Below are 13052 nucleotides of genomic sequence, written 5' to 3'. Positions count from 1 at the left end.
CCTGTTTTTTGTTAGATGTTACAAGTGTGTAGTATGTATGTATCATAAATGGGTTTTAGGCGTGAATGCTTGCATGAATATATACTTCTTGCTAGCTTGGAAGTTGTGGTGGGTTGAGCTAACCCTCTTCCCCACTGTTTGTATTTGGTCGTAGGAGCTGGAGTGGGCAAATTATTTACTTGGAGGCCTTTTTTTCTTTTACCTTTTTTTGATCAGGTATGTCGGATTTCATGTTGTTGTTTTTATTTTATCTTATGTCAAATATGTTACGTGTAAATCCATACTTTATGTTTAATGTAAAAATAAATGCCGGCCCTTTTCTACAATTCCCCTGTAGGAGAGGAGCTGGAGTGGGCAAATTATTTACTTGGAGGCCTTTCTTTCTTTTACCTTTTTTTGATCAGACACAACGCAGGATCACACCAGTTACATTTAAACTTTTATGCATACAGACTTTCAGCTTCATATATTTCTTATTCTTCAGCTTTTTAATATTCCTGTGTGATCTAACCTCCAGCTCCTCTCGTTGGTTTTCTCGGTGATGTCTGAAGGATGGGTGATAATTAGCTCTGGATCTTCTGCTGCTGGTTCAGGGGAGGTACAGTGAGATTCTGGAGCATGATCTGGGTTTTGTGATGCAGGGTGGGCCTGTCCAGCCCGTTCTCACTCCCGAGGCGTAACATGCCGACGTTTTGTCACGTCCCGCGGCGTTCCTGAGGAACGCGAAAGGAGACCTTCGGCGTTCTTATGGTACGCGGCGGGTTATGGGCGAAATCCAGTGCAATGACGCTCCAGCGGTAATAGATGTTCCAGCCCTGTATTCCAGCCCTAAGCCTAACCTTATCCCTAGCCCTAACCATAACCTTTTTCCTAAACTTAACCAGGACTTTAATGATGTTAAATAGCGTGTTTCTAAGCGATTTGAAGAAAAAGAGCGAACATGTGTAGATTGAGTCCATACGGTTCTCATTTTTCCTCATTTTTCCGAGGTCGTCATTTAGGAACGTGGTGGGTAGCCGAAAACGTAATATGTTGACGATTTGTCACCTAGCGTAAAATGTTACGCTTTGGGAGTGAGAATGTGTTGGCCTGTCATGTGTCTTTCTCTGTGTTTTTTTGTTTTGTTTAGAGCTTTCTTTCACAGGTTTCCCATTTCAGTTGGAGTCCTGTGAGTGTTCTTGTCTAAGTCGGGTCTGTGACTCTGCTGTTTTTAGGGCCCTGTGAGGTCCATGATCCTTCCTGGTTCTATCTTCACTGCCTGTCCTTCTTTTTGATTCCTCTGTCCTTCCTGTTTGTCAGCCCCAGATCAGATTCTAATCGTCTTCTTCCATCATGACAGATGTTTCGGTTACTAAGAGATGTAATCAGCATCCACAGCTATGTTTGTTGCAGACATTTTTTTCAGTGATTTTCGAAAGATGACAAAAAAAAAAACACAAGGAGGACTTCATAAATATGTGCAATTAACTGAATCATCACACTTAGTCTTTCCTGTGTGTGAGATGCAATGAGTATAGTTTCTTTGAATTCTTGTCTTATTTGTATTAAAATGATTTTATTAAAAGAATGTGGATCGTTATACTCGTATTATGTTTGAGATCATGAAGCAGAGCAGTGGCTGTAAACAGGTCATATTTAACTGACGTCACCTTCAAATGAAGTCATTTTGTTTGATCAGCTGTTGTATTAACTCCTCTTTTATTACACACTGTTATCGGCTGAAGTGAGGTGAACCCTGATGTTCTTCTTTAATCTCAGTTTTCTCCTCCTTTAGCTCTTTCCTCCTCTGTGCCTCCTGCTCATCAGTCTGCTGTGATTTACTGCCTCACACCAGTTTTGTTGAACACAGAAGGTGGTGCAGAATAAACAGCAGTGAGTTTTTGGGTGTCTGTGGCTCAGGGGGTGGAGTGGGTCATCTACTAATGGGAACGTTAGTTATTCGATCCTTTCCTCCTCGAGTATGCATGCTGAAGCATTGGCTGGAGAGTACTGAACTGTCAGAGTGTGTGAATGCAGATAAAGTGCTCTAACAGTGTGTGTGTGAAGAGGCTAATGAGGCATCATAACTTTTAAGAGGAAGCAAAATCTGCAGGATGAAGCAAGATAAATTCAGGCAGCGCCTTTTCCTTTCATCAGCGATTAGAGGTCAAGAGGGAAGGACGAGGAACTGGTGAATGCTGTCTAACCTTCTCTATGAGCTACACTATTTTTGAAAAGTCATTTAATAATTTATCTGTGCTGTTTATATGACCCAAAACTGCTTCCTTTAGCAGGTTTTTACGGTTTTTGTTTCAGTTCTGCTGTCATAAGCACAGATAATCATGCTTGCTTCATACCACAGTAACTGCATGTAATTTGGTTCCTTTTTTCTTATTAATTATTACTAATTTCACTTTAACTATATTTGTTATTTTAATACAGGTTGTGTTTTTTATTGTTATAGCTGTTTAAATAATAAAACATAGCTTCTCTCATCCTCTTCTTCTGAGTCATAAAGAAAAGTTTGCACTTCAGCCCTTCATCCATTTTCAGTTTTAACCCTATTATCAGAACACACTGTCTTAACATTCTCATACATTTGTCCTGCAGTAGAGAAATAAAGATGTTATCAGATAACATGAGTTAAAATTTCTGGATTTTTTTCATGAACACTGGTAATTAACAGCTCCGTCTGGGCTTTTATCTTCAACAGGGAAGAGAAATTAAGGAATATAAAATGTGGTGACTTTGTTCCTCTTAGAACTGCTTTTAATCCCACCTTCAGCAAACATTTGGAAAATGTCATCTAAGATTTTACATCATTTGTAGAAATAGTTGCTGCTACATTTGTTGCCAGCATAATTTAGTTTTTGGTGTTGTTTATTAAATGATGTGAATTTAATGCGAATGACAGAATTCCAGCATCAGTTACTGCTGCCTGCTTCCACTACAGGCTGTGACTACTCTGTGGGATGTTGGTGTGGTTTTAGATGTGCTGTTGATGGACAGCATGTCTGATGGACAGAAAAAAAGACCTGATTTCAGAATGATAGATTCTGCTCATCACCTCTATACTTCTGTCCAAAAATAGGAAACAGTGAAACAAACTAAAACATAGTTTTACACATATATTAACCAGAGTCCTTCTGGATCAAAACCTACTTAACTTTTATACATCTAAAAATAACATGTTCAAACTGTTATTCATGTCATGAGATATACATATGATTCTAGCTGCTGGTCATCATAAGCATGTGAAGCTTGGCTGGTGCCATAAAGTCCGAACAGATGAGAATGTATAGCATAAAAAAAATCATGGACCTGGATACAGGATATTTGGTCTTTTACTAAACAATATGGTCAATAAGACACTGAAGAATTCAGCTGAGGAAAAGGCTGATGTGATGGAACACAGAGTTCAAGAAAGGTCACAGTGGAGGGACCTCCAGCAGAGCTCACACAACCAACCAACCATCCATCCCACCATCCCGCCCCTTCCTGTTAGCAGAAATATACTGAGGACAGCACATGATGGTCAGAGCAGAGAGACGTACAGCTGGACATGAATCACCTATTAGTGCTGCTTCTCCTGTGGAGCTCAGGTAGGACACCTACACACACACACACACACACACACAGTTCAGTTTTGAAAAACACCTTCTAGTTAGAATCCTTCAGACTTCAGTCAGGTGATCCAGGTGATTGATATATGTATTTTTTGTCTGCTTATTTTGTTGTTTTTTGTTTTTTGCCCTTTATCCCTGTCCCTCTTCCCCGCTGTTTTTCTTTCCCTCTTTCTTTTCCCCAGTCAAGTCTGTCCCGTATTTAGCAAGTGAAAATAAAATAAAATAAACAATAAAAGGTGAATCAAATAGACCATTACGGCAAGGCTGGGATGGTCCATTTGGTAAAGTAATCTTTCTTTGCCTTCAGACAATAATTCTGATGGCAAAAGAACCAAACGGGACAGGCAAAAAAAAAGAATCCTTCAGACTTTGTAAAATCAAAGCCATATTTTAATATATTGACAGTCACTTGTGAATTGTTTTGTCAGACGGGTCAATATTCAGTGATGATCTCTGTGCGGCAGAACTCACTGTCGGACTTCCTCACTGATGATGATGAGTCACAGTTCCTTTGCTCATGAACAAAAAAAAACTCAAGAAACTCTAATGTCTCTGTAAAGCTCACTCTGAATAACTAGCTGAACACACCTAAAGACTGTTTCCACCAGCTGGAGCTGATTCTAGCCTCTAACAATCAGAGAGGAGCCCAAACTTTCTGTCTTTCTGACTGCTGTTACAACCAAATTTCCACTTGTGGGACAATTAAAGGATTATTCTATTCTAAACTGTACTGTGTTATCCACTACACAGCAGACTTAACGCCTCCTCACTAACAACTCTTTGAATGAATGAACGAACTACATCTACTTTATTTTAGAGCCCAAAGAGGGAAGCATAGCCCCATCACGTCTAGACTTCTTATATATATGAAAATGATGGAATTTAAAAAAAACAAGACTCACTGTACTAGAGGTTAAAGTAGAGCTCTTCCTTGCCGCCATTGCAGTGTGCTGCTCAGAGGAAATCATCAGGTTGTTTGTGACCTTCTACAATAATATAGCTGTTATCCTATTAAATCAAATAGGTTTTTTTTTTATTTAAAAATAGAAAGAACCTTGAGAAGACTATTGTTGTGAATTGGCCTGTTGTGGCTGTGGCTCGGGTGTTAGAACAAGTCGCCTACTAATTGGAAGGCTGGTGGTTTGATCCACGTCTGCTGCAGTCTGCATGCCAAATATCCTTGGCCAAGATACTAACCCCAGGTTCCTCTCTGATTGTTTCTCTCACTGTAAAATCATGAATGTTAGATAGAAAGCATTTATATAGAAAAAAGTTCTTGGGTGAATGAGGCAAGTTATACAAAAGCACTTTGAGCGCTCAGTTAGGGTGGAAAGTGCTTTAAAAGAAACAGTCTATTTACCATAAATAAAATAGAATATATGTGTTATTAAACTACAGTGATAACATGAACTCAGCACTTCCTGTTTTTGACAGAAACTCCTCATTACACAATAAGGCTTTTATTGTGAAACATTTTCAAAAACATGCTCCTCATTTTGTGACAGTGGCTGTTTCACATGTTTTAGAAAACTTCCCTTGTGAAGTGAGACACACAGAGTAGCATTTATTTTACTTTCAAGGAAGTAAAAGCATACACGGTTAACGTCGAGCACTCGCCGGAGCAAGCCTGTCATCCATACACTTCCATACACTTTTTCCAGCATTATCCTGTTATAAACTGTTAGTTACATCATGTACTCATACATGATTATAATTGTGCTCTGATTAACAGATAGAAGAGCAGAAATGTAAATAGAGGGACATACATTTTTTCAGCTTACTGTTAAGAGTATTGCATAACTTAATAATAATAATTTTGCTGTCAATATTTTTGTTTTTGTTCTGTTCACAAGCAGAACAATATATATATATTTTAGGGGTGCAACGATACACAAAATTCACGGTTCAGTTCGATTCGATACTTTGGTGTCACGGTTCGATATTTTTTTGTATCAAAAAAATGTTCATGCTTTTTTAATTTGTCATTTATTAAAATAATAAATATATATTTTAACTCAAAAGTACAGTTTTTAAATTTAATGTTGCTGAAACAACAAAGGGATAAAATAATATACATGTACATGTATACATGTATACATGTATTCACCCCTAACAGAAGAAAAAAGGAGAAAGTGCAACTTAATGAATTTAAATAAGAGTGTATAAATGGAAAAAGGACAGCTCCCTTAAGTGTCTCCACTTAAGTGACGGATGTTAAACACCTTTTAAAGATTAGGCTTGGGCTGAAATAACAGGGGTGATGAATATTGTTTCTAATGGGACAATTAGCCTGGCTCAGTGTAAGAAATTATTTAAAAATAAATTTGATGTTGGAAAAAAAAAGAACCAGCCCACTGTAAGAAAAAGAAGAAGAGGGGCTGACATGGAATCATTGAACTCAAGAAAAGTAACTCACTTACAAAGAAACAACAATATCATCCAGCATTCTGGGATAGTGCCCAGAAATTAAACTTAGTGATTTCATCCAGTAAGAGAGGATGTCATTTTTCATATATACTGTCCTAGAATGTACCACAGGTCTTCAAGCTGGCAGTAGGTAAACCGTTACTTAAAAAGCAATCTCTAGACCCAGCAGTCTTAGCTAATTATAGGCCAATCACCAACCTTCCTAAAGAGTAGTTGTCAAACAGCTAACAGATCATCTGCAGAGGAATGGCTTATTTGAAGAGTTTCAGTCAGGTTTCAGAGCTCATCACAGCACAGAAACAGCTTTAGTGAAGATTACAAATGATCTTCTTATGGCATCTGACAGTGGACTCATCTCTGTGCTTGTCCTGCTTGACCTCAGTGCAGCATTCGATACTGTTGACCATAATATCCAATTAGAGAGATTAGAACATGCTGTAGGTATTACAGGTACTGTGCTGCAGTGGTTTGTATCATATCTGTCTAATAGACTCAAATTTGTTCTTGTAAATGCAGAGTCCTCTTCACACACTGAGGTTAATTATGGAGTTCCACAGGGTTCGGTGCTAGGACCAATTCTGTTTACATTATACATGCTTCCCCTAGGCAGCATCATTAGAAGGCATAGCATAAAATTTTACTTCTATGCAGATGACACACAACTTTATCTATTCATGAAGCCAGATAACACACACCAATTAGTTAAACTGCAGGAATGTCTTAAAGACATAAAGACCTGGATGGCCGCTAACTTTCTACTTCTTAATTCAGATAAAACTGAGGTTATTGTACTCGGCCCTGAAAATCTTAGAAATATGGTATCTAAGCAGATTCTCACTCTGGATGGCATTACCTTGGCCATAGCTTGCCATCACCAGTGTGTGAATGTGTGCGTAAATGGGTGGATGACAGGTTGTGTAAAGCGCTTTGGGGTCCTTAGGGACTAGAAAAGCGCTATACAAATACAGGCCATTTACCATTTACCTCCAGTAACACTGTGAGGAACCTTGGAGTCATTTTTGACCAGGAAATGTCCTTCAACGTGCATATTAAACAAATATGTAAGACTGCTTTCTTCCATTTGTGCAATATCTCTAAAATTAGAAATATCCTGTCTCAGAGTGACACTGAAAAACTAGTTCATGCATTTATTACTTCCAGGCTGGACTACTGTAATTCATTATTATCAGGATGTCCTAAGAATTCTCTGAAAACACTTCAGTTAATCCAAAATGCTGCAGCAAGAGTGCTGACAGGGACTAGAAAGAGAGAGAATATTTCTCCTGTTTTGGCTTCCCTTCATTGGCTTCCTGTTAAATCCAGAATTGAATTCAAAATCCTGCTCCTCACATTCAAGGTCTTAAATAATCAGGCCACATCTTATCTTATTGACCTTATAGTACCATATCACCCCATTAGAGCACTTCACTCTCACAGCGCCTGGCTCTCATCATGAAATAATTTTATCTGTCAACCTCACCCATCAAACTCAGGGGGCGGGGTTAACGCTGCCCATGCTGCTTCTCTAACATTTGATTGGTTGCCGTGCAAAGTAAGTCAAAACAGGTCGATCCTAGATAATCGATTGCTTGTGTAGACTTGGGGCAGCCAGGTATCCCAGAATACATTTCAAATCACAGGCAGCAATGTTGGTGGTGTAGTTTTAAAATACCCCGTTTTTCTGTCACCAACTACACTTTTAACAGTGTTTTAGCTGCGAATGTCGCGCTGTAATCTTCACATGTCGGGTCAGGTTGTCAACATAGAACATGTTTGCAAAGGTGCTCAGATGTTTTCAGAGATTTCAGTAGCTCTGCTAACAGTCAGCATGCAGAGTGCACCGAGGGGGTTACGTTAACCGGTTTGTTTACATATTCCACTCTCCGTGTTCCACGTGTTGCATTCGCAAATTCTCATTTTCACCGAACGATCGTCTCTTTCCGCCTGGTCTTGTGTCTCTGTGCTTCTGTAACATAAAGAACGAGCTGACATTTTTCTCACGAAACCAGCGATCAGCTCAACAGGCCCTCAGTTTACCTGCATGCATCCTCCTCCTCACCTGTCAGCTGTTTAACACCTGCTGCTAATTCAAGAAACACGCCCGCGTTACTTGGTGATAGTCACAGTTTAACTGGGCAGCCGGTGCTCGATATTACGCAACGTCAGCACATTTTTCTGCACAAGATAAGTAAATATAGTTTTTCCCGAGCGCAGAGCTGCTGGAGCTTGTTTCCCAACAGAGCACTTTATAGGCGAACCCGCTTCATCAGCGGCTGATGTCCAATCACCGGCACACAGCTTTGAAACCTCACCTGAGTTTTAGCTCTCAGTGTTAAACGCTGGACTTAATTCACTCAGGTTCTGTCTGTCGGGTCACGTTTACTTCGCTGTTTTATTTACAACTGAGCAAATCGGTTTGGCTGAGGTTAAAGTTACGTTTCATAACTGCACAGTTTTACAGACGTTTAATGGTTCACTGGCACATGTGTTAGACTGAACCATTCGCTTTTCTTTATCTGGTGTGTTTTGGATTTAACAGTAAATTTTGAGATTAAACTGACTTTTAAAATGTTTTTATACAAAGAGGAAGGAGAAGGCGCATTTCCACCGAGAGGAGCAGAGTTTCCAACTACATGTTCATAATGCAGACTGCAACCTGGACAGAAATATTATATCATCTGTTTTTTTAATAGGTTTTCTAAGCACAGGTTCACCTGTTCAACCAATCGCTTTCATTCCGCTTTGACAAACTGACGGTTCATCTCTGTTACAGTGTTGCGTTAGACTGCTATATTTTTGTGTTCTTTATGCTGTAGATTTTCACGTCTCTGGAATAGTTGGCAGTATTAAGGATGCTTTTCTGTAAAATCATATTGATATGACCCGTGAATTATTCGTAGATGACCGTTAGATTAGTCAGCTGGGAAACGCTGTGTTACCTCAGAGAGCTGAAGATAGCGTGGATATGCTGATCTTGCTCCGTGGTGTACAGGTCCGTTTACCCTCATGATTAATATTCACAATAAAAATATTAGCCGAACATCATGAAGTCTGTATGTGTGTCATAGTTTCGAACAACCTTTGTACAGTTAAAGCCAGCAGTTACTACATGACGGAAACACCAACGTTATCTCTTTTATGCGTTTATACACAGGTCACGCTGATGACTCAACAAAAACCCAAAGATCAGCTGTTAATCAAATTTATTTGCTCTCTCTCCTCCTTAAACATGTTTTTAATGTTAGTTATAATTCAGAATTGGCGACTGAAACACGTAGGACACATAAGAACATCAGGAAATAAATCCCCGATAAATATAACCTCAGTAAAATAAGTCCGTGTCAGCGGGGTTATTACAGCTGTGTACCGGGGCCTGCGCTTTGTCGGTGGTAATAACAGCTCGATTGCTTGCGAGGCGAGCGGGTCTAAACACGCTTTGCCGCGAGACTGGGCAGACATCTCCGAAATCATCGAAGCACTTTTGCAAAGAGGCTGTATCTTGAGAAACCGACCAGACACATGAAGATTAAACCACTACATTCTCGGCTAAAAAAATATTAAAACTGTATTTGGTGACACACAAACAGGGTTTTTCAAAGTTCAGTTCTGTTAGTTTCCACATGCTGGTTGTTGTGTGTGCTAAAAACAATGGCCACCAGGCCAAAGCAATGGTTTTGAGTCGATCAGCGTTAACCCCGCCCCCTGAGTTTGATGGGTGAGGTTGACAGATAAAATTATTTCATGATGAGAGCCAGGCGCCAGGACTGCCAAAATGAAATAAATAAATATATCATTAAATAATTAATTAAATGTGTCAATAATTAATTAAAATGTGAAATACATAAATAATTAATTAAATGTGTCAATAAATAATTAATTAAATGTGTCAATAATTAATTAAATGTGTCAATAATTAATTAAAATGTGAAATACATAAATAATTAATTAAATGTGTCAATAATTAATTAATTACATGTGTCATAACTATTTATTTAATTAATTATTTCCCATTTTCATTAATTATTGCCACATTTAATTAATTATTTAATGGTGTATTTAATTAATTCATTATGGCAGTCCTGGCGTTCCATAGCTGCATTGCTCAAGAAAACCGCACAATCATTACTCTTCAGCTGTGGATACATGTGCAATCAGTAATGATAGTTATACTGGCTGCTAATAAGGGTTAGATTGAAGGTTAGGGTCCTTCTGCAAATTCTAATATGATGCCATAAGCTGCTGATTTATTTGGATCTTTGTGTTTTTGCACTGGTTTGAGATGGCGGCAGCATAAGGCCAGCAGCCCTAACTCAATTTCCTTCGTGGCCAACCTTTGGGATCAATAAAGTTTATTGATTGATTGATTTTTTTATTTTATTTACTCTGTTTTTATATTTGATTCTGTTTCACTTCACCCATTTTATCACAGGTTCACTTTTTGCAATAGTAACCCTGAAAAATGGAACATCTTCTCCTGGTATATCATCATAATATTATGCTTTTGACACACCGATAGTTTTGACAAAACAAGATTACTTTAAGCAATGAGGACCGGAATGGACTGCTCCATGAAGTCTTTAAAAACTGCAATGTTGATTTGTGACTTCTTGTTTTACATGTCAGACTGGTAAAACGAGTCCAGAGTCCTGCTTTAAAATGGCAACGTTTTTCTCTAATGTTCTTTTCAGGAGTCCAGGCTGAAGAAAAACATAACTCAGGTAAATGCAGAAATCAAATACTCACAGAAGCAGCAGATAACTTTACTTTTCAGAAGTCAATTAACTTCTTTACTGATGACTCTGTGCTTTCTGTTCAGAGTCTGATGATGTCAGGTTGGTGGGAGGAGCCAGTCACTGTGCAGGAACACTGGAGCTGAAACATCTGGGAGAGTGGAGAATAGTAGATGGTTATGCTTGGACCCTGAAACATGCAGATGTTGTCTGCCAACTGCTGGACTGTGGCTCTGCTGTTTCTGTAGAATGGAGATTTGAGACCCCAAACACACCTGTGTGGAAAATGAAAACTGAATGTATTCAGTCTGGATATGCTGTGAGAGATTGTGTAACATCATATTCATCTCCTGTCATCACCAGTGTCACCTGTGCAGGTGAGCCTATAAGTATAAAGTGTGTCATAAGTGCAACACGTTCACATCAGCTTCTCAGGAGTCACAACAGAGAAAACTTTAGGATTCATCTGGACCAACCACCTCTCTCAAAGGTCTCTTTCAGTTTTCTGAACCACCGTGTCCCATCAGTACCTGCTTATGTGCCCTCATGACAAACAACAAAAACATGCTATCCACTAATTACAACAAATCCCATTGTACACACCCAGACTGTAGAAAGTATTTGCTGACAAGCAGCATCTGATTGTTGTGACCTGGCTACTGTGGAGGTCTGCTCCATGTGTGTTTGAAAAAACATTAAAATCAAAGATAGAGGCTATGTTTCCAGTCCAAAGTATAAACGAACACATCCAAGTAAAAAAGGAGCTACAAGGAGGATTTGAGTATTAAAAAAATGGAATACGTAAAGTCATAAGAGGCTAATATTATTAAGAATAAAAAGAAGCAAAGTTATAAAAATATGATCTTCTCGAACTATAAAGAAAAGGAAAATATTTAAATTAAGTGAATGTCTCTATTTTTTAAAAAAAAAACAAACAAAAAAAACTCATGATGTGATATTATAGTATATCAGAAATCTGTTCACTATTTTTATTACAAATTATATCAGCAAGGAAGCTGACTAAATATTAACTGATAATTTATGGCAAAGGGGTGGGATTAAATAAGTGTTTACTTCTTCCCACTCCCTTTCAACATGTAAATTAATCAGAACGTTTTTTTTTAATGTAATTTGTATAGTATTTTTTTCTCTCTTATTTTCTTTTCTAAATGTACTTGTATATTGTTCACATGTTGAAATAAATTACCAATCAATCAATCAAGCAAGTTTTGAAAATTTTCAAAATGTAATGCATGTTAATGATGTTCTTAATGATGAAGTCTAATCAGAATTGTGCTGAGTTTGAATCAGTGAATAGTTGTTTGCTGCCATCTTTTTCTCGTGTGTCTGCTGTCTCTGATCTCTCTGTTTGATCTTCTCTGATGTCTCCAGACTCTGTCAGGCTGCTGAATGGTTCCAGTCTGTGTTCAGGCAGACTGGAGGTGAAGTCTGACCAGAGCTGGTCCTCAGTGTGTGAAGCCGACTTTGACCAGCAGGATGCAAAGGTGGTCTGTAGGGAGCTCGGCTGTGGGCCTCCTTCAGTCCTCCAGGGGGCGCTCTATGGAGAAGTGGAGGCTCCAGTGTGGAGCAAAGAGTTCCAGTGTGGAGGCCATGAGTCTGCTCTCCTGGACTGTAGAAGCTCAGGCTCAGCTAGAAACAGCTGTTCACCTGGCAAAGCTGTTGGACTCACCTGCTCAGGTAGAAGAGGAGCTGCAGCTTTGATGTGGTTGAAACTTACTTTATTATTTTACTGATGACTCTCTGCTTTCTGTTAGAGCCTGATGATGTCAGGTTGGTGGGAGGAGCTAATCCCTGTGCAGGTACAATGGAGCTGAAACATCTGGGAGAGTGGAGACCAATGTATGAGTTTGGCTGGACGCTGAAAGATGCAGCTCCTATTTGTGAATATCTGGACTGTGGTTCTGCTGTTTCTTTACAACAAACCGAGTCATCATTAAAATTTAGGTGGATGATCAAACCTGACTGTGTTCAGTCCAGATCTATTCTGAGAGAGTGCACAACATCGAGTTACTACAGCCCCATCATGAATCTTACCTGCGCAGGTAAATATATTTTTGTTGTTATTCAATTCAGTTCAATTCAATTTTATTTACATACAGCCAAGTCACAACAGGAGCTATGCTTTATATTGTAAGGTAATGACCCTACAATAATGCAGAGAAAAGCTCAGCAATCATATGACCCTTATAAGTAAGCACTTTGGTGACAGGGGGAAGGAAAAAACTCCCTTTTAACAGGTGTTTTTTCTTCACTCATTATGTGTTTGCAC

The 13052-nt window shown here is 38.8% G+C and overlaps 1 protein-coding gene and 1 pseudogene across 2 annotated transcripts in view; one reads left to right on the top strand and one right to left on the bottom strand.

Moving 5' to 3' along the window:
- The window catches only part of LOC146514816 (scavenger receptor cysteine-rich type 1 protein M160-like), a 238201-nt pseudogene that overhangs the window by 67780 nt on the left and 157369 nt on the right, over positions 1-13052 (bottom strand). The gene's annotated exons all lie outside the window — the stretch shown is intronic.
- Positions 12046-12932, top strand: LOC146514824 (CD5 antigen-like). The gene is made up of 2 exons (XM_085168105.1): positions 12046-12460; positions 12538-12932. The coding sequence occupies exons 1-2, from the start codon at positions 12145-12147 to the stop codon at positions 12915-12917; spliced, it is 696 nt and encodes a 231-aa protein (XP_085024231.1). The 5' UTR covers positions 12046-12144; the 3' UTR covers positions 12918-12932.

Source organism: Neolamprologus multifasciatus, chromosome 7 (genome assembly GCF_963576455.1).
Source record: "Neolamprologus multifasciatus chromosome 7, fNeoMul1.2, whole genome shotgun sequence".
NCBI lineage: Eukaryota > Metazoa > Chordata > Actinopteri > Cichliformes > Cichlidae > Neolamprologus > Neolamprologus multifasciatus.
This window is presented reverse-complemented; position numbering and strand designations above follow the sequence as displayed.

Excerpts from the sequence above, each read along its gene's own strand:
- LOC146514824 (XM_085168105.1), top strand. The coding sequence starts at position 12,145 with ATGTCTCCAGACTCTGTCAGGCTGCTGAATGGTTCCAGTCTGTGTTCA. Across the intron at positions 12,461-12,537 it reads TGTTGGACTCACCTGCTCAG|AGCCTGATGATGTCAGGTTG; the intron begins GTAGAAGAGGAG and ends GCTTTCTGTTAG.